Source organism: Microtus pennsylvanicus, chromosome 7 (assembly GCF_037038515.1).
Source record: "Microtus pennsylvanicus isolate mMicPen1 chromosome 7, mMicPen1.hap1, whole genome shotgun sequence".
Lineage (NCBI taxonomy): Eukaryota > Metazoa > Chordata > Mammalia > Rodentia > Cricetidae > Microtus > Microtus pennsylvanicus.
In genome coordinates, this window is record NC_134585.1 from 74162212 (window position 1) to 74189468 (window position 27257).

The 27257-nt window shown below is 41.4% G+C and overlaps 1 protein-coding gene across 7 annotated transcripts in view; it reads left to right on the forward strand.

The window, feature by feature from the left end:
* The window catches only part of Prkacb (protein kinase cAMP-activated catalytic subunit beta), an 87400-nt gene extending 62816 nt beyond the window's left edge, over positions 1 to 24584 (forward strand). For 5 of the 7 annotated variants that reach the window (XM_075981117.1, XM_075981122.1, XM_075981120.1 and 2 more), the window contains 5 exons: positions 2944 to 3070; positions 4239 to 4334; positions 7176 to 7298; positions 16960 to 17124; positions 20853 to 24584. In XM_075981117.1, coding sequence (XP_075837232.1) covers positions 2944 to 3070; positions 4239 to 4334; positions 7176 to 7298; positions 16960 to 17124; positions 20853 to 20978 — 637 coding nt within the window. In that variant the 3' untranslated portion in view covers positions 20979 to 24584. The remainder of the gene's footprint in view (positions 1 to 2943; positions 3071 to 4238; positions 4335 to 7175; positions 7299 to 16959; positions 17125 to 20852) is intronic. The other 2 variants (XM_075981116.1, XM_075981118.1) reach the window with 1 other exon arrangement.
* Positions 24585 to 27257: the final 2673 nt, after the last annotated feature.

A 27257-nucleotide genomic window follows, 5' to 3' on the forward strand; every position in this document is an offset into this window, starting at 1 on the left:
AGGAGGTTATAGCATAGATGAGCTTTAAAATCCAAATGAGAACAGGATGAAGCCAATTAAATATTCTACCACTGGTAAGTATTGTGAGACAGTTTGAAGAAAAAATACAAAAAATAAACTTTAAAATAACAACATATATTGAACAAATAGTAGTATCTGAGGCATATACTAATGTATGCTATGCGCTTTATAATATCTAATGACAGTAGCATTTATGGTAGAAGTTTGAGTAAATGTGAATATGAGGAAGAGATATGAAAATGATAGTGACACAGCACTGAGGAGGCAGAGGCAGGGGGATATCCGTGAGTGAGTTCCAGGTCAGCCAGGCTACACAGAGAAACCAAAACAAAGAAACGAATCAATCAATAAATGTTATGATGATGAGATTATATTATAAAGCTTTTGTTATGTTGAGTTTCTTAAATACATACACAGTGTAAAGGCTTTACAATGTACTAGGTTATTTCCAGTACAGCCTTCTGATAGTTTTATCTGTGTACAAGGCTCATAGCTTGAAATTACTACTAGAAATTAGTAATCTTCATAAAATGAACCTAAAATTAAGACCATAACCAGTTTCGTTCAGTATTCGAAATTCAGCTGAACCTAAGTGTGAGTTCCCTGGAGACTGAGGACTCACACTAGTCTGGTCACAGAGTTGGGCTCTCACAAGAGAAGAGCAGGGAGGCAACCATTCCTTGAGTTGCCTGAGGCCTAAGCAACGATTGTATTTATTGATTTTTAGTGTAAGGGGAACCTCCTATTTGGAGACTAATGAAAAGTGGCTTCTATTTGTTTGTGATAGTGAACTTTTACTTCCTGTTTCACTTCCTTCCTGTCCCCTATCTAAGAGCCCTAGAGTCCTCGTGTTCACCTGTATTATCCCATGCTTGCACTGAAATGTCGCACTCAAACCTGTCCTGAAACACATCTGCACTAGAGCTACTTTAACACACCACACAGTGCTGAAAGGAACGCAGACTGATTGAAGTAGTTGAGTAGGGTGTTGTCTTTCCTGAACTCTCATGTTTGCGCTATATGAGCCCTAGGCCTTCCTTGTTCTCCCCCAGGGAGGGCCAGAGGGTTTAAGTCATTGCTCAGTGTCACTTTCTTCAGTCTAGTCAGTCACCTGAGTCCTGACTTACCCTGATGTCTGCACTTAAAGCTGCTGAAATTTTTAGATTGCATATCTCTTTATTTCTTCTATAAAAAATAAGATACTCAGCAGACTTCATATTTATACATAAGGAGAAAAATAAAAGGGAACTTCCAGATGAAATTCTCAAAGTTTCTGAGGTTACATGCCCCAAAACTGGGGAGGAATCTTCCAAAATCTACTCCAGGGCCTCCCTCATTCTTTGCTACACTGTTTGTACATGACTGAAACTGGAGGGGTATTATAAAATATCGCTGCTAAAAGTCAGCTGCTGCTTACTTTGCACCTGCAGAGAGTGAAACAAGGACCTGGGGATGTGTGGATGGGCATAGAGCTGGGGGGTGTGGATGAGCATAGAGCTGGGGGGTGTGGCTGGACATAGAGCTGGGGTGTGTGGATGGACATAGAGCTGGGGTGTGGGGATGAGCATAGAGCTGGGGTGTGTGGATGAGCATAGAGCTGGGGTGTGGATGGACATAGAGCTGCGGTGTGGATGGACATAGAGCTGGGGTGTGGATGGACATAGAGCTGCGGTGTGGATGGACATAGAGCTGGGGGGTGTGGCTGGACATAGAGCTGCGGTGTGGATGGACATAGAGCTGCGGTGTGGATGGACATAGAGCTGCGGTGTGGATGGACATAGAGCTGCGGTGTGGATGGACATAGAGCTGGTGTGTGGATGGACATAGAGCTGCGGTGTGGATGGACATAGAGCTGCGGTGTGGATGGACATAGAGCTGCGGTGTGGATGGACATAGAGCTGCGGTGTGGATGGACATAGAGCTGCGGTGTGGATGGACATAGAGCTGGTGTGTGGATAGACATACAGAGCAGCATGTATCACACTCTTTAGATATTTCTGGTTCTGGTGCCATCCTTTGAGAAAAATTATTTTAAATGTTGATGTTGTTCATTCAAGACACAAATATGAAGGTCATTGAAGTCAGGCAAATTAGGAAACATTCAATGAATGTACGAGAAAATGAACTAGAAATTCAGATTAGAAATTTGGCAGACCATTTTTTAATAATACTAAGACTGTAACATGAAAATAACACTAATAGTCAAAGTTACAGAGTTTGTTGATGTATGGCCTGTGTATTAGAACCTTCCCTTGTTTTTGAAAACATACAGCTTGCACATGTGTGACTGTAAACAGACCTAGAACAGGATTTGGAAATTCACATGACACGATCGCCTGTGGGCGTCTGGATTGGATTGCATGTGCTCTTCTGTGAACTGTATATCACGCCCTTTCTCTGGTCACTGCGTATCACCATTTGTGCACAGGAAATGCTTCAGAGACAGTGTTCATCTTCAGGTGAACACAATTAAGAGATTCTTCTAATGAAATTCTTTAAGCCCCTAACTGTCTGAGAAAGTAAATGCAGCCTGTGAGTTGGAGCCTGGAGTGGTGGCTCTATAGACTATAGAATGGGCACAGCGGCTGTTCCGTCCTTCTCAGACCAGCTGGAACTGTAACAGCATCACCAGTCCCAGTGTGGGCAGTGGTAATTTGCAACAAGATGACCATTTTAAGGTTATGTTTTCCTCAGTATAAAATAAGATCCTGAGTGTATCTTATATTTACTATTATATAAAGGGAGTATGTCCCATAAATGTACAGTAGTGTTTTTGAAAGCAATAGATATTTGAAAATGTGAGTTCTTCACCAACTTCTAGTGAGAAATATCTCCACTCCATCTGCAGTAGTGTGTAATCCACTAGTGAGCATTCGTCACCATCTGCAGTAGTGAGCATCACCACGCTCTTGTCTTTTCCAGTGAACCCCATGCTCGTTTCTACGCGGCCCAGATTGTGCTAACATTTGAGTACCTCCATTCCCTCGACCTCATCTACAGAGATCTCAAGCCTGAGAACCTCTTAATTGACCACCAGGGTTACATCCAGGTAGGATTTGAACACTTTGCGCATATGTATTTGGGAAACACTAAGAAACAGCATCACACATTTTGCCTCAACTGTCAATGTTTGATAGTTGTTATCTGAGGGAAAAATTGTGTCTATCTAAAGTGAGTTCATAGTTCTGCCACTGCAGACAAGTAAGTAGCACATCAGGGAGAAGCCTGTTTATATCTTCTAGAATCAAACTCCTGCAGAAAGTCACAGTAATAGCTACATGTGGGAGTAGTGATGAGTGCCAGGAGGCCTGTGTGGACCGGCTGAGCGGCCCTCCGCCAGAAAACACAAAAAAGACCCCAGTGCGAAATTCTTTTTTATATTGATAAGGCACTGGAAGTGGGAAATTCCTCGGGTGGCTACGTGTGACTGTGCACTCAGGTGCTCTACAGTGTTAGGAATCCTCCCGGCTGTGACCACAAGGGGCCTAGGAAACATGACTCTCCAGGAGCTCACTGTACATTAGGAGTATTAAAAAACCTGGAAAACTGCAAACCCTTTTGGTCCTAAGTGTTTTGGATAAGGGATATTCAACCTGTATTTCCTCCATTAGTACTAATAACCCTGTGGATTGTTAATACTTTTATTGTAGCCATTTTAAAGCTAATAAGACTCAGTTATGACCAAGTACACAGCCAATAGTGGAAGAATTAGAATTTTAACCCAATCGTCTCTGAGTCCAGACACTTTACCATCAGTATGGGGTGGGATGAGACCTAACTGCAGACGGAAATTGGTAGCCTTCTCTCCAGTTCTGTTAAGAGCACAAGGCCATGGCTTTATGTGGCTTACCTGGCAGCGGAGTGTCCCAGCCTTCCCCAGTGATAACTTTGTGGCCAGAGACACGTTGGACTTGAGGGCTGTTTTCATCAGTGCTTGCTTTATAGTAAAACTGTTGCTTTCCATTTCCATTCAGTGTGTAAATTAGTTCATCCGGGACCTGTCAGGCTGCATTGGTTCATTTGTTTTGAGAGGGGTTTCTAGCTTCACTGCTCTGCTCTGCCTTCACGAGTTACTGCCACGTTGACTCTTCTTTTCTTTACTGCCACATCTTCCTTTTTTTTAAATTTTAATCCTGAAAGTTTAACTTTGAATTTAAATATAGGTCATCCGTTCTCTGCCAAGTGATCACTTCAAACCTTTCTGTTTCCTTTTATAGGTCACAGACTTTGGATTCGCCAAAAGAGTCAAGGGCAGGACTTGGACATTGTGTGGTACCCCAGAGTACCTGGCCCCGGAGATCATCCTCAGCAAGGTACTGGGTGCTGTTGGTGTGCAGAGAGGCAGAGTCTGTGGACTTCTGACAAGCAGTTCCTTGACAGAAGCTGGAGGTCTTTTAAGATATGAATTTAAATCTACAGCGCAGGATTTCTAGATAACAGTCCGTCTAGAGTTTGGCACAGGTCTCTAATCCGTGTTAGTTTTTACTCTGGGTCTTAGAGAAGCAGAGCAATGACCATTTGAAGCCCCAGTCAGTATTCTTCCCCAGTAGACCAGCACAGGAGGCTTTCTCCCGGTTCCTCCAAGCACAAATCTAGAGACAAGACAGGTCACTTGTTAGCTTTGTTTCAACTCACAACCTAAATGAAGAGAATTTTGAAAGTTATTTTTAATTTTAGTTTAACAGTAATAAATAGTAATACAGCAATTAAGCCCTTTTAACCTTGCTGAAGCCTGGCCTGCTTTCCAAATGGTAGACTGTGGTACTAGTGCATTTACATTTAGTGTAGCAAATGTAGCCACACTTAAAGAAGTGTTTCCATTTTTTGCTTTCTTCTCTGGATGGAGAAAGTAGGAAGGGAAAGTGAAAAGACTGGGCTCAGAAAGGAACAAGTGAGGAGGAGAACACAGGCCTAAAGAACTGCAGAGACTGGGAAATTAAGTAATAATTAAAACAAGCTTATGAACTGTCTTAAGTTAGCTTCCTAGTGTCTTACAGTCTAATTAATCCTTAAAAATTAAATACCATTGTTGGTAACTTTGCACATTTCTCCCTCTCGTGCACTTATAAATATGACCATAAAATAACTGTGAAAACTTGCACACGTGTGTTTATTAGAGTGCATTATGAAATGTTCATTGTGCAAAATTTGGAGATTTTTAGGAAAATGAAGAATCCCAAAAATCCTGTAGTCCTCCCACCCCAAAGGCAGGCTTTAAGAAAAGACGCTAGTTCCAGAACAGGCTCCAAAACCACAGAGAAACCCTGTCTCGAAAAACCAAAAAAAAAAAAAAAGAAAGAAAGAAAAGAAAAGATGTTTTGTATGTTTTTCTAAATGTATGTACTAGTTGCAATCATGGTGAATGTATAATTTGTGTATGATTCTTTTTTTTTTTTTTTTTTGAGACAGGGTTTCTCTGTAGCTTTGGTGCCTGTCCCGGAACTAGCTCTTGTAGACCAGGCTGGCCTCGAACTCCCAGAGATCCGCCTGCCTCTGCCTCCTGAGTGCTGGTATTAAAGGCGTGCGCCACCACCGCCCGGCTTGTGTATGATTTTTTGCACATACATAACATGCACACATGAATATGCACATGTGTGTTGCTAGTGCATGTGTGCAAATGTACCATAAAGTAGTCACTCTTCTATTGTTATTTTTTACATTTTCCTGTTGTCTTGTTGTTTGTAGAGTTTTCTGAGATTTTGTATGTAGTATAGTTTTTCCTCTATTTTCAGCAGTGGAATTGCTGAGTCAGAGGGTATGAATGTGTTTAAAGCTCTTGATATAAATGATCAAGTTGCTTTCTGAAAAGATTGTAGCATTTTAGATACTTACCAGGAGTGCGTGGTAATGTCTATTTTACTGTATCCTTTCAGAACTTGAGAATATTTGTTAATTTAAAAGACAATAAATGGTATCTTGTTTCATTTGATTATGAGTTATATTTTCAAATATGCAATTACCATAGTATTCTTTGTATGTGTATACAAATTAAATTGTGAGTCTATATCCTTTGCCTGTTAACTATGTATAGTGTTTTTCTAGTAACATTTAAATTTTCTATCCCATGTGTTATCTTGTAGCTGATGGATATGTTTGCTATAAACACCCACAGAATGTAAAACAGAAGTGAAAGTGAGCAGGTGGTCCCATTCCTATTAGCAAGATATTGTCCCTCTTACAACAGATCTCCTTTAAAATATATAATCAGAGGAAAAAGGGAAATCTCCATATTGTATTAGATTTTACTCAATGATTAGAAAGCTAAATGATTAGAAAACTAAATAAAGCTAATGTCTTGACAAAAAGGTGGAACATGGGGTTGTTGTTTTTCCCCCACATAATCTTTATCTGATGAAGACCCTGACCTATAGTAAACTTAATATAAACGTATTAATATAAACATTATCAATAGGTGTCCTCTTATAAAATGTTTATGTGGATTTTAGTAAGGTTGATATAAAAAATACCAGATGAGATGATCAGAACCTTTGAGTTGTATTTGATTCATAGTGTATTTTTTTAAACTTGCTTTTTCTTTTGATATGCTGCTCACAAAACCCTATGCATTTGTTTTCCTTACTGTGCCTTCAGGAGGTGAGATACAGACCACAGATCGCAAACTTCACATGTACTTGAATGTTAATGCTGATTAAAAAAACATTTAAATTTTAAGTTTTCAAAAGATACTGAAATAGACATGATCATCTCAAGTATTTTCACCTCAGATCCAAGAATATAAGCTTTTCTGAAGTCAGCTTCATCATTCATTGTTCCAGTAATTTTGTTTTAGAATGTTTTTACCTTTTTAGCTATGCTGTTGCTAACCTATCGCACAGGCCATGGTGTGGGATGGCCCAGCAGAGGTACTGTGGTCTAATTCCCTCTCTGCTGTGGAAGAACAGCAAAAAATCCCACTGAAGCCTAAGAGATTTAACAGTCCTTCCCAATATCAAACTCAAGTATCTGGAAATTGGTCATTTCCTTTACGTAAACCTGTCCAGATAGCTTTTGTTCATTTCTCATATCCTGCCTCTCACAGCTGCTAACAGCTGCTGCAGTCACGTTCATGCATTTCCAGATTGTTTCCAAGTTGCTTGTCTTCATTTTCCCCAGTAACTCATGTAGTGACTGGCATTGCTTCTGCCTTGTTTCAGGGGTACAATAAGGCGGTGGACTGGTGGGCACTGGGAGTGCTGATCTACGAGATGGCCGCTGGTTATCCCCCATTCTTTGCAGACCAACCAATTCAGATTTATGAGAAGATCGTTTCTGGAAAGGTCAGTGATAACTGTAATTGTTCCTTTCTTCCTCGTTATCTGGGTGTGGTTTCAAGTTGGCAGATTAGAGGCGTAGCACATAGTCAGACACTTCCCTAAACTAGGGGGAGTAGCAGTACTCTGCCCTGCTGATCTTCTAGAGAAAGAGCTGTTAGACAAGGCCATCAGCAAGATTATATAAGGCAGCTTCCCTTTTCAGGATTTTGGTTTTGTTTATTAAAAAGAAAGTATGATTGTAATTATTTGCAGAATTCCTGTAAATTGGAATAATGATCTCATGTGGTTTGCACTTGGAGAACAGTTTTAGGGACTGTTCTTATGTAACAGTTCTAAAAACAGACTTCTTATTTGAATTACATCAAAATTAGAATTGATTTTAGCAGAATTGCCTATGTTTAATGTGATTATAATGGAGGCTGAATTTTAGCAAATAGGAAACAATAATCAGACTTGGCCATGAGTGGACTGAGCCCGTGGCATTGCGGTAGATCATTCCATGAACTCTACTCTTGCATTTGTAGCCTCTCGTTACAGGCAGTCATTCTCACCTTCGCTCATGCCCGAGATCACGTCTGGAGTCACAGCTCCTGCATATTGTCCTGAGTGGCTCTCACCCGCCCATCCCCCACAGAAATAAATACCTGTAACTAATCTTTGGACTTGAACATTCGTAGGGGGCTTTCTGCGCAGTGTAGCAGCATCTGTAGGGAACGGGCCTTGCATTTCTTGCTCACAGTGCTTACACCACATCCTTCACCTGTCCTTTTAGTTTTCTGTGAAAAATGCGACCATGGAATGGGCCATTGGCTTTAAGGGACATTGCCCTGAGAAGGATGCACTTGCCTTTTTGGTTTTTGTACTCTGTGACCTTCTTAGGTAAAGATAAGTCTAATCCACCTTTAGACTAGAAGGAGCTGGAAGTGAAGTTCTTCATTTATTTCTACCTCAGCCAGATTCATATTCTGAATTTTTGTTAAGCTGAATTCAGCATCCATGAATTTAAATTTTACAGTGTTAAATATTCACAAGATACCATGAATATCCAATAACATAATACTTTAGTCTTTATGCTAGGACTGAAATTTAAATTGTAGCTGCTCCATAGTGAAGCTGCTGGGAATACATGTACTAGTCACTCTCTGTTTCAACCCCTGAGAATTCCTGCCTCTGCACCACAGTGTTGTTCCAAACCTCACACTGCCTGTGGCATCTACAGGCTTCATGAGATACTTTTTCCTTGTATTTTGCTACATTTTTCTGGGAGGTTTCAGTATTGTGTTAGTATTCACAAATTAGGGAGCTAACCATAGGTATTAATCTTAAATTTGTCCCAGGTGAAAAGCAAATGCCTCTTGCAGGTGAATAAACTGAGCATGGTGTTGAAGGAGGGATAGGGACGCAATCTGTCTTCAGGAGGACAGATGCAGTGCTTACCTTAGTGACGAGGATGCCTGCTCTTCTCGTTCCATTGTAGCTCTCTACTTCAGGCTTCTGGCCTTTGCGGTTGTTTCCCTGGCAGAGTTTGATAGAAGAACTTTCCATGTGCACGGAATAAAACATGACAAAAACAGCAGACAAAAAGTGCTTTTGCTTTTAAGAATGTGGGGCTGAGGATCTGGCTCTGAGAACTGGCTCTGTTGAGGACATTTGCTGCTCTTGCTGAGGTCAGGGTCTGGTTCCCAGCACCTACTTGGCAGCTCACAGCCCCTGGGAACTCAGTTCTAGGGGATCTGATGCCCTCTTCTGGCCCTTTACCCACATATGGTACAGTGGACCCGTGCAGGCGCACGCGTGCACACACACGCATAAAAATTACCAGCCTTTAAAAGGAAAGAAAGTGAAAGTGAATACTTAACTTTCAAAAAAGAATAAGAACCAAAGATCATATGAGGCCTACTAAGAAAACTGAAATATATTAAAGCTATAAGCGAAAATATATTATTAATGCAAAATAGAAATGTAGGCTAGACAGAAATGTAGATGTTAAAGGAATGTTTCAAATAATTGAACTGGAGGTAATCAGAAAGTTCCTGAACCTTTTCTGTACTACTTTATACTTCTTCATAAAGGAAATAAAATTATAATAAAGATGCTGTGTAAACTAAATTTCTGTGTATTTAGAACAACTGCTTTAGTTAAAATGAGTGCATCTAGGTATAAATTAACCTCAGTTTGACAGTCTTTCTTCCTTGGGCAGCTTTGTTTCAGCAGTTTGTGAACTTTTCTCACTTCGTGTCAAATTTTAATATGTTGTATCCAATAACTGAATATGTTCTGAAGCTTTAACCATTTAAAATATAATTATACTTTTTTAGAAGCACCAGCTTTGTTACATCATGATGGAAGTGACTTTCACAATTTATTTAGAAATGTGACAGATGTTGGTGCTTTTTTATCTAGCTGAAGGTGTCAGATTCTCTCTCCATGTTGGATAGATTTCTACCTTTTTCCCATCAAAAGCAAAATTCATGGCATGGAATGTTGCCAGAGTGTCATCATTAGAATCCGTGTGTGTGAAACACAAGCCACAGTCATAGTTCCCCTTAACATTGCTTCAGCGTTCAGATCCAACAGAAGCTCTGCTATGAGCCTGTTCCTGCCTCCACTAGCAGAGAAAGCCACGTTGGAACTTAGCTAGCTTTAAGGTTTTCATAATTCATGTCATTCAAACCCAATTTTCATCTTATATTTGGGGAGTCTGTATTTATAGTTTTCAATTGTTTTTCATTCAAGGTTATTTTTTTTCTTTTGGGAGAGATGGTGCATCCTTGTACTCTTAGCATTTGGGGGATAGAGGCAAGAGGTTCATGAGTTCAGAACCAAACTGGGTTATATGGAACCATCTTAATAACAAAAAAAAAAAAACAAAGGAATAGCTTTGTCTAATCTTTTCAAAAGCATATTACATAATGCAGCAATATTTTATGTTCTGAAACCATATAATAAGATGGGTGCAATGTCATAGTTAAAACTTAAGTTATTATATTATTGATTCACTTAAATACATACATTTGAACATTAGATTGTTAAGTCATTTCTCTACTACAATATTTTCACCCAAACTGGTATTTTTAAATACACATAAAGATGATCAGTCAGCTTTTAGACTATGCTCTGCATGTATCTTGCTTTTGAAAAAACAGAGGAGGTGGCATTTAAATGTCAGATTATTCATGACTGTTGAGGTTTGGGTTTGAAAGTGTGCAGTTGACAGAAAGGATTTGCAATCCTGCAGTTACTGGGCCCACCGTAGTGATGCTGTGCACTGTGTTTCTGTCTGTAGTTTTGGCATTTCATGTCTGAGTGCTAGTAATTTATAGCAAGAATCAGATATGGTTTCCACAGCAACTCGCTCTGGATGTGGTACCCATGGCAATATGAGAGTCAACACTGGGTTCAGAAATGGTGTGTGAAGACAGAGTAACCAAATAGTCTTAGCCTCACTGTATATAATGTAAATATTATTGTAGTCTCAATGAGCAGCAAGAGGATAGTGCAGGAAATATAGACAACCAACATTTAAATGAAGGGTAATTGATTAGTAGCCCAAAGGTCATTCATTCCCTTCTGGGTCAGGATCCCAAAGTCTGTCTCCAGGCTTATTGCCTCTGGGAGTACTCAGAAGGCCCAGTATACACTGGTAATTGGGCCTCGATTTGTTACAGCCAATGGGTACATAGCCAGATGAGCACAGAGAAAAGGCAGTCCGGGCAAGTCCAGAAGAGATCAAGCACAGGTCTGCAGGAGCCTCTCTGGAGAGCCACAAGGATACATTTAACTACCCTAATATGATCTCACCAAAACACACATGTGGGGAATGTTATATGCCAGTAACAGCCATGAGAGACTCAATACCCAGTGTCTTCATTGGCAGCTCATCACCCACACACCCTCTTCTTACCACAGAGCAAAGTCCTGGACTCTGAGAATGAAAGCACACATTCAGATAAACCTTGGTATCCATAGTAAATCTGTGCACAGCGAACCACACTTGCTCAGGGAAGGTTTCATACAGGTAAGGAGCTGCCACCGCTGAAGGTCCCAGGTCTGTGACAGACACAGAACTTGGAAGTAGCCATCTGTAAGGCTGTCAGTCTACATACATCCTGTATCCTAAACAGTAAACACATATGCAAATACACTGCTAAGGTATTTTTGTTGCTGCTTTTTTAGGAAGCGTCAGTGCCATTTTCTGCTTAGCTTTGGCTATAGTTAATTTGACCTAGAAGTATTCAGATGTTATCTTCTTTTTACTGGATCTCATGTGTTGAAGGTTGGCGCCAAGGTCAATGTGTAGCCAAACAAGACTTTGAACCTCTAATCCTCCTGTCTCTGCCTCCTGAGGGTTTGTGCCAGGAGGACCAGTTTTACGCTGTGGTGCTAGGAGGAGACCTAGGGCTTCCTACATTCTAGACACTGCCTCAGCTGTGTCCCCAGGCCCTAAATATTGTTCCCATGAAATACAAAAGCTGTTGTACTATATTCATAAAACCCCGGGCCATTTTTAACATTTTTGTCCTGGTGATTTAATAAGATAGTCTTACTGGCCTGGTGAGCGGATTGTTCCAACACTATTGATAAGAGAGTGACATAGTCCTCTGCACCCATCTAGATTTATTAGTTCACCTTGGAGTCGGTGCTTATAAATGTATTATAATGCCCAGCTCTCTTTTCACTTAGGAACCCCTGAAGACCAGTGTTAGTATTGGCACATCTATAGAAAGCCTAGTGAATAAAAATGCTTTTTCTTTAGAAAATTTAATTAATGTATAGCTTTTTTGCTAGATAAATCCTTTACTGAGATTGAAATAGTTCATTTAGAGAAATGGTTTCTTCAAATGTATTCCAGTGTGCTGTGGCCAGAAGTTAATAGAGTACCACTCGAGGCAGTGTTCAAACTCTGTTTTAAATCATTTAACCTAGTAAGTTTATTCCAGTGCATAAAAATTGTTACTAGTCATGTAATCTTTCCCTCATGCCAATAACTGCAGAATATTAGCAAAATTGCCCCTCCATCAGCCAGAAATTAGTTTTATAACGTCTATAATTAAGCTCAGTGAAGACAAATTTGATTCCGTCTTATTTTATTGCTAATTGTCAGGGGTGGGCCCAGTAAAACCATTTAGTACATTTAAATCATGGATACCATAACAAATGCATTAATTTAATTTTTGGATGTAACTTCACTTTTGAGCAATAAATGTATCCATTTAAATTTGCAGAAAATAATAGTTATTCCAAAACTGGAACTCATGAGCCTGTAAGTGGTGCTGAGAGTGAGCAGTTTCTCACTCTGCTCAGCTCAGACTGACCTCACATGTTATATCATATAATGCGATACAGCATGTAGGATACCATCTGTATGCACAGTGCTGTTCCTGTAAAGCAGGGCTAGGGTCATCCATTCTATCAAAATTTCAACATTAACTGTATTTGAATGTAGGGATAAGTCCCGCCCCTAAGGGGGCGTGTTCACCTCGGGCTAATGTTTGCCTATAAATTTGGCAAGCCTGCTCCCAGGGGCTGTTTCTACTTTCCTGGTCTCTGCAGGAACCATGGTTCTGTAAGTCTATTTCTCCATTAAAGCTATATATATATATATATATATATATATATATATATATATATATATATATATATATATATTTTTACAATCTGTCTGCATTCGTTTACGCCATTACATTTGAATATTTTAGAGACATAGATTATGGACTTCTATCTTTAAAGCTCCTTCCTTGATGAAGCCTCAGAACATTAAGGTAGTATTCTAATAAAAAGGCTGAAAAGGTGGGAAATGCATTACTATTAGGCATAATAAAAGCCATAACATTTTCATAAATGTTATAATTTTCACTGTCAGATAAAATATCTTCTCTCATATCATAATTGGATAAATTGAGATTGGAAAAGGTGAAAGGTTTTTCCATAGGTCACAGAATATGTATATAATTCAAGTTGAGATTGCAAGTTGGAATTATTTCTGCTAAGGAGATTTGACCAAATAGGTTGAGGCTCACCAGCCCCCATGGGTTTGCGGCCAGTGTAGGCAACATTACAAGAGCCTGCCTTTTGGGTGAGGGATCAAGAGTATAAATAAGCAGATTACTCGCATTTTTACCTCCTGATGCCACGGCCAACACACAGGGAACATATCCCTGGCTGCACCCTTGACTACACTTTCCACTGTCTCCACTGCCAGCACCTTTGGGGACAAACACGTCCTGCCGTCCTGTAAGAGCTTGCGATGGATGAGGCGGCGGTCAGTGGGGACACTCGGGCTCAGCATGCTGGGAGCCCTGGGTCCAGTCTCCAGAACCAAAAACAAAAGGAAAAGCTTCTCTGTGATTTCCCCATATTCTGCAGAGTAAAAATCGAAGCTCTCACAGTGTTGCTTTCTGAGGAGCGATGTCACGTTAGAAGGTCACTCTGTTGTCTCATTATTTATCACCTCCTTTCTCAGGATAAAAATTCCCTGAAGGCAGGTCTCTGTTTTACTTTGTTTTCTGTGTGTCCCAACCACATCAGTGCCTAGCACACAGTAGATTTATATCAAGAGTGGATTCAGATTCATGCATTTATTAAGGTACATGGTACATTGGTACATGGTCAGGCCAGGTCTACATGTTGGATACAGCTTAACGGTTGTAATCTCTGCCCAAATGCTGCGGTTTCCATCTTTGGAGCCCCACCCTGGAGGCACTAAAGAGGTCTTCTGTGTTTTAACACTGCACAGTTCTGATGCTCGTCACCAGCTAGGATCTTGTTCTGCAAATCTGTAGTTCATTTGAGAAACAGATCCCACCAGAACAGTGCACGATTAGGAGACTCATAATTAACATGGTTTCAAGGTTGGGAAAGAATCATAGGAAATTAAATTAAGGAAAATAGAAGGAAGCACTCAAGGAGGCACATGTCACATTGTGGGCTCCTTGTCCAGGCCTACCATGCCAGTTTCCAGGAGCCTCATCAGCCTCGGTGGACTGGTGGGCTGAGACTCCTCTTTTCAGTACCTGCCTTTTTGCAGTGACCGCAGTGTTTCTGCCCCATCGCAGACTGGCAGAAAGCTCATAAACAGGCATGTCAGAGGACTGAGTTATTTTCCCAGTAGTCCCAGGGCCTCACTGTGGCCTCACCAGTTCCAGTATTCCGTTCTTGTGATTTTACTTTCTGAAGTGTTTTTAGCTGATAACAATGGCAAAAGTAATTGTCTTCTTGAGACAGTTTTGAAGGAAAAGTCAGTCATTCTTTCCTTTATAGAAACTGTTGTTGAATCCAAGTTATTGCGGCACTATTAGCATGGACCAAGGAAGATGTGGGCTACCTGTCAGCATCTTCAGAGACAAGGATGTGATGTGGCAGTTGGGGCACATCTATAATGGAGAACATTCCCAATTAAATATGGCTGTTTCTCAGACTACACCACTGCCCACTGAGAGTCACTGCTCTGAAATTTAAACACACATACACATGTCCTTATTGCTCTGTTTAAATTGCAGAATAAAGAACTGCTTATTTGGGTGCTTGTTTGTTCATGCATTCTAATGCACATTCCCTGAATTCAGGAAATAATTTGTGTGCAGTGCATCACTGTCTGCGATTGTGAGCACCGTGGATGGGATCACGGGCACATTACCACTGCACACTTCATGCACATTCCACTCTAAGCCGATTCAGAGCCACTTGAATAAGTCGTGGTTTGGATCTAAACAAAGTGTAGGTGCCTTACAAGAAAAGCCTGATCCACTGTCACCATGGGGAGGAACTGCCATTCATTTTTAATGGCAGATATTCATTGCCTCATGAAGACAGGTGTCATGCTCTCTAACCATATTCACACCCTCATAGCTTTGTCTTTCTCTTGTCTCCTTTCTAGCCTCAGGCTCATTTCTCTCATCTCTTATGTACATACACATATGCTGTTTGTGTGCCTATATGAAAATACAGGATTTTCAGGGAGAAAACTGTTTGTTTGTTTTTGTTTTTCAAGACAGGGTTTTTCAGTGTAGCTGTGGAGCCTGTCCTGAAACCTGCTTTGTAGACCAGGCTGACCTCAAGCTCACAGAGATCCACCTGCCTCTGCCTCCCGAGTGCTGGGATTAAAGGTGTGCACCACCACCGCCTGGCCATAGGAAAACATAGTTTTGAGTGGGGCTTATGGGTCACTTTTTCCATCTCCATTCATCTGTTGATGGACACCGAGGCGATTATGACTAGGGTGGTCAGATACCCAGGGTGGTAAAGCTGAGCTGTGCAGTAGTCTTCATTCTGTCGGCGTGGAACCTCCTCATGGCTTCTGTGGTGACTGACAACTCTACAGTCCGTGTGAAGGGTCCCTCTGCTTGCCATCCTCCCCAGCATCTGTCTGTGCTCTCATGACTGTCACCTTTCCCTCTGTAATTTCCTTTGGGAAGTTCTTGTTTCTTTCAGAAGCTCATTACTGTCTTGCTGTTTTTAAAGTAGAAAATTGATACTCCTTACTTTGTAGTCATTGTTTCTAGTAGAAAAGCTGAAAAGTTACAGAAAAGTTTTAAGCTTAAACTTTTAACCATCTCTAGATAATTTTGGATACCATTTTTAGCCTCTTAGTCATGGAAGCGTTTCAAAACAGTGAGATGGGCGTGTGCTGAAATCCAGATGTCTGTTTGGAACGTGAGCTCTGTCTCTTTGCTCTGTGGTATTAAGCAAGCCATTTGATTATTGTTCATCTCAGTTGCCTCACCCATGCCTATAAAGTGGGTGCTGCAACATACCTAAGCCCCCAAACCTGCATTTTAATATTGTATCTCCTGAGTTATTGCTGGCAGTTCAGTGTTATTTCTCAGTAGAATTCTGCCCAAAGTTTTTCTCTAACAAATGTAATGGTTTCCTATGCTGGAAAAGGCAGTGTGAGTGTGTACAGCCTTTTTCAGAATGCATTTACTGATATTTTTCCTATGTACTTCCCCTTTGATTATAAGTTTAAGTTGTATATCTCTGAGAGGTTTACAGTGAGGCACAAGGGGTTCTCTCCTGAATATGGGTGAGCCTTCTGATAGTGTTCAATTTCTAGAGGCCACTCTGTAGATGGAGCTGTGGGCCGCTTCCCACCTCCCAGCTTTCGGCCACCGGCTAGCTTTATACCCGAAATAACAACACACAAATTGTATTCTTTTAAACACTGCTTGGCCTATTAGTTCCATTCTCTTACTGACTAACTTTCACATCTTGACTAACCCATATCTAATAATCTGTGTAGCACCACAAGGTGATGGCTTACCAGGAAGATTCTAGCATACGTCCATCTTGGGCTGGAGCTTCATCGTATCTGCCCCAGAGATGAGAGGCATGGCGATTGCCTCACTTCCCTCTTCCTCCCAGCATTCTGTTCTGTCTACTCCACCCACCGAAGGGCTGGCCTATCAAATGGGCCAAGACCTTCCTCAATCACCGCTCTATGTTCTTAAAGGGAGTTCCCCACTGAAACAAGGCTCTCTGAGAAGTTTAGCTTTTACACAATCGCACTCATCCTTTAAGACTATGGTATGTCGTGAAAAGTGTTTGGGGATCGCCTCTACCTTCTCCCGTTGACATAGTGATCTGTCCTTGAAAAAAGCCTATATGAAATCAACAGAGAACTAGCCGGCAATCTGAAATCTCCCTCACCTGCTCTGTGTCTGTGCAGGTCCGATTCCCATCGCACTTCAGCTCTGACCTCAAGGACCTTCTCCGGAACTTGCTGCAGGTGGATCTGACAAAGCGATTTGGGAACCTGAAGAATGGTGTGAGCGACATCAAGACCCACAAATGGTTTGCCACTACCGACTGGATTGCTATTTACCAGAGAAAGGTGTGGGTCTACTCTGAACTTAAAGCCTCTGAGACGTTGCACTGACGTCATGTAGCAGGGGCCCTGAGCGTCAGCACGTCACAATTCTCTCACCTTTTAAGCTAATCCTTCACAGCGTCAATCCCAAAGTGCCTTCTCGTATGTGAAAGAGAACACCTGCATGGTTTCATTCAAAAATCTTCCCTGGCCATGCTAACTCTTGACAATACTGTGGAAGCGAGATTTTAGATAGTATTCTACAGGCTTGTGTTTCAAAACTGATAAAAGTCACATTAAAAATATAATGTCTAGGGGGCTGGAGAGATGGCTCAGAGGTTAAGAGCACTGGCTGCTCTTCCAAAGGTCCTGAGTTCAATTCCCAGCAACCACATGGTGGCTCACAACCATCTGTAATGAGATCTGGTGCCCTCTTCTGGTGTGCAGACATACACACAGAGAGAATGATGTATACATAATAAATAAATAAATCTTAAAAAAAAAAAATATAATGTCTAAATGAATCCACTCCAGAATCAGGTCATAGCCAGACGAACACTGCATCAGCTTAAGTTCTGGGAACGTTTTCAGTTTTAGTTTGGCCTTGCTGTGGATATTAACCAGGGTTGCAGCTTTTTTCCATCATTCCCAGGAAGATCCAGCCTTTTCACACGTTAAGTCCTCTTGCATGTCTGCCTCTCAGTTCCCAAGGATTTTTTTCCAGTTTGTCCACCTTCCATATTCCAATGAATTCTTGAAGTTAAATTTCTGCCTCAGTGTGGCGGTTTATCTGAAGCAGTCCTTCCTTGCTCACTCTCATTTCCGAGGATTTCATAGGAACAGGAACTTTATCTCCCTTCTTCTATATCCTGTCCCTGGCGAGAGCCACTGACGTGTGCATCTGACTTGTAGCCAAATCCCTACCCAGTACCCATCGTTCCACAGATGCAACTGCCCTTCGTCCATTAGAGACTTCTTTAGGAGAGATGAAGTTCATGTCGTCCATTCGAGACTTCTTTAGGAGAGATGAAGTTCATGCCCTGGGGAAGTGCAAGCAACTTATCTGACATCACTATATTTTGTCTTTTAAGGAATTATTGATTTACTTACCACTCCTCCAACTAGTAAGTGGCGTCCTGTGCTGGCCCCGGGCATTCTTCATGATGCTAAGGGTGTGGTGAGATTAGTGAAGTGGGTCTCACTCCTCCAACTCCGACCTCAGCGCTAAAGGGATCGGAGGCAAATCAGTCTGCTGTGCTAATAGCAAAGGAACACAGGAGACTACACATGAGAGCCTAGACTAAGAAGATTCTAGAAGAAGCGAAGCTCAGGCAGTGTGAACACTGGTTGTAAATACTAGTGTAGCTCGTCTAGAGCATTACTGCAGCACCTGGCTAAGCAGAGGACAACCCCAGCTGGCCAGTGTGTTTATAAGAAGCTCGCTTTGCTCCTGAGGTGAGCGGGTAACAGCCCCAATAGCAGCAGTATGTAACTTAATAGTAAGTGCTTTGCTGTGGAAAGAAATTGGGAAATTTAAGATTTTGCTCTGTTAACTTTATCTCTTCTTTCAGTCTTGAATGCTGAGTTAAAAATAACTCTCATGAAGTGTGTATATTTAGCTTCCCTCTTCCCAGTCCCACAAAAACCACAGCTTCTGATGTTTCAGAAGCTTGCCACATTTCATGATGAACAACCACAGAGCACATTTCCTGAGGGAAAAGAATTTAATACCCTATTTCATATTAAAAGCAGTTTTTCTAATTCATTAAAATTTTAAAAGATTATAAAAACAAAGCTATAAAAGAGCTTTAAAATTCAGCTAATAGAAAGCTTAGCAAGACTGAAACAGGCTGAGGGCAACCCGGTACCAAAGCTCACAGCCAAGGCCTGGAGGTGTGGTCTCAGGCATCTTAGCTCAGCGTGTGTGACATGCTCACAAATAAGGGCCCTGGTGACCAAAGCAGACTAATCGGCTCGTAAAGCATGCTTGTGGCTCTTGTAGACCATCGTTATGGTTAATTAGATGAATTCTCATGAGTTTGAAGTTTTCCTGTGAAAAAGAAAATAATATGTTTTTTAGGGGTTTTTGCTTTGTTTGTGTGTTTTATTTTGCTAATAGAGAAACAGGTTAGGTAGAGAGCTGTTGTAAGCATCAGTGCTTCCCACATAAGCTTTCAATCCCAAGTTCACCAGGTTCAAATCTCAGCATGTTACCACCGTACAGTCTGCCTGCCTCCTCTCTGGGTTTTGTGTGGTGTGTGTTTGACATGCAGTCTCACTCTGACCATGCAGGTCCATCCTTAAACCTGGCGGGGTGGGGCGCTCTTCTGGCTGTGCTTTCCAGGTGCTGGGATTATAGGTCTGAGCCAGAATGTGGCTTCTAAAGTTTGCTCTAACATTATTATTATTAAAAGGAAGGTACACAGTGTTGAGTAGCACATTGTTTCATAAAACATTCGGATTTTACACACCACCTTTTTAACTTGTTGCTTCTAGTCTTTATGAGAAGGGAAGGCTAATTCAACAGGAAGGAGAGGGAGTTGGGGAGAGAGAGAGCCCTGAACTCTGAACCTAGGTCAGATGAACTGCCCATTACAGTATGATCTTGAGCACATTGTTTCAACTGTGTAAACATAGCCTTTAGCACTCTCTAAAGTGTGGGTAACTAGAGAACAATAAGAAGCTCGGTATGTAGAGAAGGGCTAGGCAGGTAAGTCCAGGCTCCTTTTATGCTCAGGTAATTTGGTGAGTAGACAAACATGGAGTCCTCCTACCCCCAGATGTGACTAATGTTGACCGTGTGGGCGTCTTTCCACTCCTTGCTATGTTCTTTGTCACTGCTGTTCCTGCCATGGTCATAGTTCCCAGCTTCAGTCTTCTGTCACAATTGATGCTTAGTACACATCCCACTGGGGGACTTAATAGCTCGTCCCAGAACCTTTCTGAAAGAATTTCCTTGACACCTGCTTCCTCCCAGCACTTAGCGATCTCATTTCTTGTTTATTGTTGTACAATAACTATCCTGGTGTTATGTTAGCATTGTTGAGTAGCCTTGATTTAGCCCCTTAGTAGTACAAAACTATTATGCACTTGACTCTGTTTATGAATAGAACATGCTTCTATATTTATTCAACTATTTTCTGGCACTCAGCAATTTTAAAGTTCCCCATATAGTTACAACTTTTTATACAGAATTATCTGTATTTATCCCTTGTAAATTTAGCAGAAAAACTTCTTTACTCTTCTCCAGCCAGTTTTAGAAATTGACATTTTCCTGTAAAATCATCCCTACTGTTTATCATTACTGATTCTATCATCTTTATTGTTATATTTATTGTTAGCCAGTGTTGTACGGAAGTATGTATTTCTCTGGTGTGTGTGTGTGATTTGTTAGTGTTTAAAGAGTTCTGATGTATAAAGTTGAGCATGGTGGTGCATGTCTTTAATCCCAGTACTTGGAAGGCAGAGGCAGATGGATCTCTGAGTTCAGTGCCAGCCTGGTTGATAGTCAGGGCTACATAGAGAAACCCTGTCTTGGAAAAACAAAAACAAAAACAAAACTCGCTAGTATTTTGTCACAATTGTCAGATGAAAATGTGGGATTCTAGCTCCCCTCTAGTGCCTTGTATACCAAGGACTTACACATTTAAAGGTAGCAGACTGCGTGCATGCTGGGGCTTCACCGTTCTCAATGGCTGCAAGTTTTTGAGGAGTTATTCTTTTTCTGATTCTCCTCTTGATGTCTATTACAGGTTGAGGCTCCATTCATACCAAAGTTCAGAGGCTCTGGAGATACCAGCAACTTCGATGACTATGAAGAAGAAGAAATCCGTGTCTCTATAACAGAAAAATGTGGAAAAGAATTTTGTGAATTTTAGGGAGGAGAAAGAGTGCCTCGAGCTCACACTCAGTCTTTGCACGCTGTCGAGGGGGAAGGTGGAGCCGAGCCCTGCTTGTCGAAGCAGTTACCAAGTTCCTTCATTCCAGCAACTGAGTGAGGTCTTATTGCGTCATCAGTGTGCACCTGCGACCACCTGTGTTCAAGGCACCGCTCCGCAAGCATTGGCGTGCCGTCACACAGTGGGCACCACTTTCCTGCTGTCGGTTGTTTTCTCCACCCTCCTGCATCCCTCTCATAACTTCTCTGACCAGTGCTCCGTTTTGTTTTCTGGTGTTTCAGATGGCAGTGTTGTGGCTGTGTGTTATTTAAAGGAAAGCTGCGTATTGCTTTTTGTAGTTTGGAGCGGTATTTTTGCTGACCAGTGGCTTGAAGATAAACTCTAATGATTATTTTTATTTTGAGTAGCTCGGACTCAGTTTTGCCAAAACTCTTAATAATTTTTGCAGATGGAATGTCGTATCACCAAGGGGATTTGCCTACATGAAGATAATAACTTTGAGGAGTCAGTGATGGGGCGAGAAACTCAGTGGCTGCTAGCAGTTTGGGTCCTGGACCAGAGCCTTCATTCCCTTTGCCTTTTAATAGTCTTCTCTCTGTGAGAAAGTGAGTGACCAGAGAGATTCTTCATTTGTCAGGAAAAGTGAGGGACGTGGCTCCTTGCCTGGCTATCTCCCTTGGTACCAACAGCTCTGTGTGTTAGACAAGAGTTTGAAGATTTCGAAGACTTCACTCTTCTGTGAGGGTTTTAGCCAGTATTTTAGGGAAACATGACCGATAAAATTTCTTAGCTCGTCCACATTGTCTGTTTCTTAAGGGAAACGAGCAACTCAAGGGAACATGGATTTGGATAAATACTAAGTCAGCGAAAGCCTTGATGCCTGCTTACAGCTTAGAGGTGACCTCCTTTACGGGACATTTTCTGTTTGCTTTGGTTGAACAGAAGCTGCCGTTGCCTGCAGTCTGTGTGTTAGAGGAGGGCACTGTTGCAACTTCGACTTTACCCCGCCCTGTGGCGGTGGGGAAGGGAGGCTAAGCTTAAGAAACTGCCACATTTGTGTTTTAATTCCGAGGTGTGATATCCTTAGATACATCAGAATCTCTAACTCCTTTTCTTTGTAGACAGAGTATATGATCATGCAGATACAGTTCTAATATTTGCGTTTCTGTGGGTTTTTATACTTTTTGCCAATTAACTTCACATGTTGCCATCAGGAGGAAATTTCAAGCACTCTTGCACACTTAGTTCGGTGTTCCTTTGGGAAGAAATGGCTAACTCTTTTCTTTACTATTCTTTCATTGCTTTTAATTTTCCCATCTCATTTTTTTTCTCTGTATCAGTGACCTACCTTAAATGGTCAGCTCACCCAAATGGTTTAAAATATTCCATTTCATGAGTGATCAACAAGCATATAAGATTGTTTTGCGTCAAACCCTAATGTATATAGATATATATATATATATAAAACCTCTATCTGCTTCCTTACTGGTGCAGGTAGGTCATTGACACCACTCTTGTTCATATGCACCCACCCTCACTAAACCCTTGAGGACACTGAAGTCCTATCTGAGACGTCCCCTCCACCTAGCTGCATGTCTTTCGGTTGTCAAGTGTCTCTGCATGGCAGTGTCCCACAAAGACAGATATGATTTCAGTTGGTCCACCTGTATTTAAAATGTGCAAGGAAAATTGAAATCCTCTGCTGTAGCAAGTTTATGTAACAAAGATATATCATCGTGTTAATAAATTAAAAGCATCATTTGTACAAAATACTTTTAGTTTTTTGTATTTCATTTAAATCCAAGAACATGCTGATCATTGTGTTTTATGTATGCTACAAATTCTTTGGTAGCATTGTTGTATATTACTGTAAAATTGTTTCAATAAATCATGGGGATGACAATTTGATTGTTATAATTTAGTTTTCAAAAATTGAACAGATTTCTATGAATCCTAAAAATATTTTTTTCTATGAAAGTATTAGTACCCAGCTAGAGTCTGCCCGGGTAGATGACCCCTCAGCCATTCCATTTTAGCGTCTGTTTTAAGTACATGAGCAAACGGTCAGACGTGTCAAAGGGGTCTAGTTCTGGCTAATCACGTACACTAAATTGGAATACTTTTAACATACCTAAAATTCCCACTTTTAGCCACAGTATAGCCAAAAAGATTTTTTTTAAAGTTTGAAATAAGTCAGTGGCAAAAACCAGTATTTTACTTAAATTATATTACACAAAACAGAAGAAATGATGTTTTTGCCCAGAATGTAAAGAATAGCTTTGTGCAGAAAGGAACCATGAGAGGATGGTGAAACTTACCAGAGTGATGTCTGCTGCAGACAGAGAGCTGGAAGGTACTTTCTGGGGTCCCTGGCAATTTCCCGTGTTAGGTCAAGGTTCCCTCTGTATCTAATACTCTTAAGGGACGTCATACTTTGAAGTAAGTTTCTGTACAGTGATACATTTCTGTGCGTCCTTCCTCTTCCATCTGACAACATTCTGAAAATCCTTTGACTATCATAAGATTCTTGTCTGACCCATTCCTTTCTCCCTCACCAATGCTAAATATCAACTTGATATCAAACTGTCAGCCTACCAAAAAGATATTGTGGCTTATGGGTATTGCTGTCTTGTTCTTGGTATGTTCCTGTACTGATTGCCCCTTGATCTGAAAAACTTGCTCAGTGTAAGCCGAAAACTAGATGACTATCCTTTTCCCACTGACTGTTTTTCTTTCCTTCTGCTTGTTGTAAGAATCCAATGGAATAATGTATGTAAAAACACCCTGTAAACTGTAAGCTTTCAGTGTAAGATGTAAGGTGTGTTGTTATTTCATTAATTACTTCTCTGTTTAGAGTTCAATTTCCTATGCACTACTATAGCTAGGAAATGCTAAAAATGTGTTTTTTAATTCATCAGTAACCGCAAAATTAAAGTATCTTCAAAGGTTAAAAGCTGTGGAGTTTTGAATTCTAGCCTAAGCCCTTTGTCCTAGACATCTCTTCTGCTAGTGGTGTGGCTGGAGTCCTAGTTTTCAGGTAGCTGGAGTGATTGGCAGCTCAGCTCTGAGCCAGGAAAGGATGAATATCAAGTCTTCTATTTAGATTAGACCTTGATTAGCTCTGCTGGCTGTGCCCGGGTTGCCCAGTGGCTCTGCTTCCTCATTCTGCTCCACATTCCTCCTAACGATGGGAGTGAATTTGTGAGTTTGGTGCTGTGAGACCCTTATGCTGACTGTGCAGTGAGCTAGGAGCACGTGTTTTGCTCTTCAGGGCCACCTTGGAGCTCTCCTCCACCCTCACAGCTAGGCCGTTCAGTGTGCGTGGCTTGAGAAATCAGCAATTTTAGATAATTATGTCAAGACCTTTCAATTTTGTTTGATGTCATTGCAAACATTTACAAATACTCATGCATTTTCTAACATGATTCTTATTGTTTCTAGTGCTAATTTTTTTTAGTCATTATCAGGGCTGAATATAAATCTCAGTTTTCTCATTTTTCTTATAAAGCTCTGGATCATGTCTTTATCCTATAACTATTATTATTTGAGACCCAATTAACAATAAAGTTTCTCTTCTGCACAGATGTTAGATGTGAAGATAAATATTTGCTTTCAATTTAGCTTTTCTGAATATGTGCTTGATAGTCTTTGTGCTCGAGGGGCTCAGTTTAAATTTTGCCTTGAACAAAATTGATGTATTATCCAAGTATGCACACATGAAATCCCAGCATTCAAGAGGCTGGAGCAGGGGAGGGGGATCATAAATTTGAGGCTAACCTGGGTTATGAAAGAGAGGCCTCATCTCCCAAAAGAAAAAAAAAGTTATATGTGTGTATTTATTACATATATATGAATCCTGATTCCAGTACCTCAGAGTAGAATTATAGTTGGAAGAAACATTTTAGGGGTGATTAATGTAAAAACTAGGTTGTATGGATGGCTTTGTGAGAAGCTAGGACAGTAACATCCCAAAGGAAGATGAGACGTAGGTAGCATGGCCAGGAGGCAGCACCGAGAGCCATGAAGAGGCATTTCTACAGAAGTCACTTCTGCCAGTTCTAGATCTCGGGCTTCAACACTCCAGAACTGCAAGAAGGATAAGCCAACAACCTGCGGTGCTGTTAGGACAGGCTAGCAAATTAAAGCCCTCCAGAACTGCGCATGCCCACACCCAGAGCTCAGTGCTCACCTCCCAGACCTTCAGCACTTGGCCAACATCGAACTGCTGTTTTCAAAAGTTGGGGAAGCTCAAGGTGCCTTGTCTCCTGTTTCTGACCTTATTTGGATTACAGAATAGCTATTGCGACACTGAGACTTGAAGAAAACATGGCCCACTCAAGTCACTACTAACTCCCCGATAGATTTTCTCGGAGCGTTAAGCCAACCTCTTTGAGTAGTTCAAATTGACCATGAAAAGGCCCAGTAGGTTCAGTCCATCAAACGTGACGCTGGCTCACCCACTAACGGTGATGTTGGCGGTATCTCACTGGATCATCCTCTCTTGTTTTCTTTGGGAGAAGGGGTAGAGCTCAGTGGTTGATGACCATTTCTGTTCATTTTCTGTTGCTGTTCTAAAACATCTTCCTAAGTCAAGTGACTTAAGGAGTAGGTTTACCTTGTAGCTGTGGATGCCCAATACCCACAGCTAAAGCTGGTGTAGAAGCGAGGCTGCCTTTCTCCTGGAGCCTCGGAGGGTTGTTTCCTGATCATTCTCCACTCCTTCCTATAGGTCACCTACTTCCCTTGACTTAAAAGATCATTTCTCTAAAAACCAGCACCATGGGTCATGTCCTCACTACGTTAACTGGGCCCCTATGTTTCCGTCTTCACTTGCGAAGGCACATGTCATAGGGCGGTGGGACAACTCAGGGATTTCCTTCCTGTGTGCAAGGCCCAAGGTTTGATCTCTAGCACCAAGAAAAACACTGTTGTGATCACTGAGGCCCACCCAGCAAGCCCTGGCTCATGCAGCTCTAAGGGCTTCCTTCAGTCCACCCAACACGTTGATTCTCTTTAAAGGAGCAAATCTAAAAGATCTGAGTCCATTTTTTAAAGTTTTTTTTTTTTTAATTTTACTTTGAATTGTGCCAAAGTGTGCTTGTGGACGATACAGAAGGGCATTGGGTCCCCTTTGGTTCCATGGAACTAGACTTATAGATGGTTGGAGGCTGCCATATGAGGGCTTGGAGTCAAATTTGGGTCCTTCACAAGAGCAGCAAGTGCTCTTAACTGACAAGTTATTTCTCCAGCCCCCTGAATATTTCAAAGGAAAAATGTGAATAAATATAGGATTCTCACTATAGGACATAATTATCTAATTCTTCTAAAGAAAGAGCTAGAGACAGTGGCGATAAAAAGAACTTCAGAAGCACCCTCAAGCTCTGTGAATCAGATGGCCCATAAACTGCCAGACAGAACAAAAAGCAACATTTCTACAACAAAGTCCTAATTACATTCCCCTCAAAGGAATGATTTCTTATTAACCTGAGACACCAGAAGGTACAGAACCAACATCCTGGACGGCACCTTTTTTTTTTTTAAACCTAAAATCCTTTACCTAGGCAACTACTGTTTGGTTAGCAGGTGTGGAGAGACTAGTTCCCAGGTGGGTGCTCTCTGTGGTCCAGACAGGCCTGACTGGAATGATGAGAAATGACTCAAGAATAGGAGAAAGGTCAATGAAGGGCCTTTCTCCTGCCCTCCCCCTCGTTTCCACACCATCCACTGGATATTATCCATTGTTCAGCTCGTGGCCACTGTCATGGCTCCCCACTTTACTGTGTGGCCCAAGTCCTCAGTTCTGCATCCCCTGCTGCCTCCATTCTCCTAGGGCTAACAGAATGGCCTACTGGTGCTCAGCTCCGTATCTACTAGGTCTGTGTTTTAGGCAGGCTTTCTCAACTTCTTCGGTAACTTGGACTCATTTTTTTGTCCTGTAGAGTGCAACTGGTGGTTTAAACTGTCCCTCCCGTTCATAAATCTGATCAGTTAAATACCTGGAGTAACTTCTGTCTTCATGACTGGACCCTGACTGTTGTCCCTATGGTCGCCAATCCTGTTATACACTGTACTTGATGACCAGACATCGTTATGAAGAGAAAAGTTATGGTTTTTAAAATGATGACTGTTCCAGATGAAAGAGTTTTCTGTGAACAGACCTTTATTAGAGACCTGTGACTGTATTTCAGGAAAAGGAGCCTCTGAGAAGTATAAATGGAAAACGCAAAAGGAGACAAAAGCCCCACTATGTTTATATGT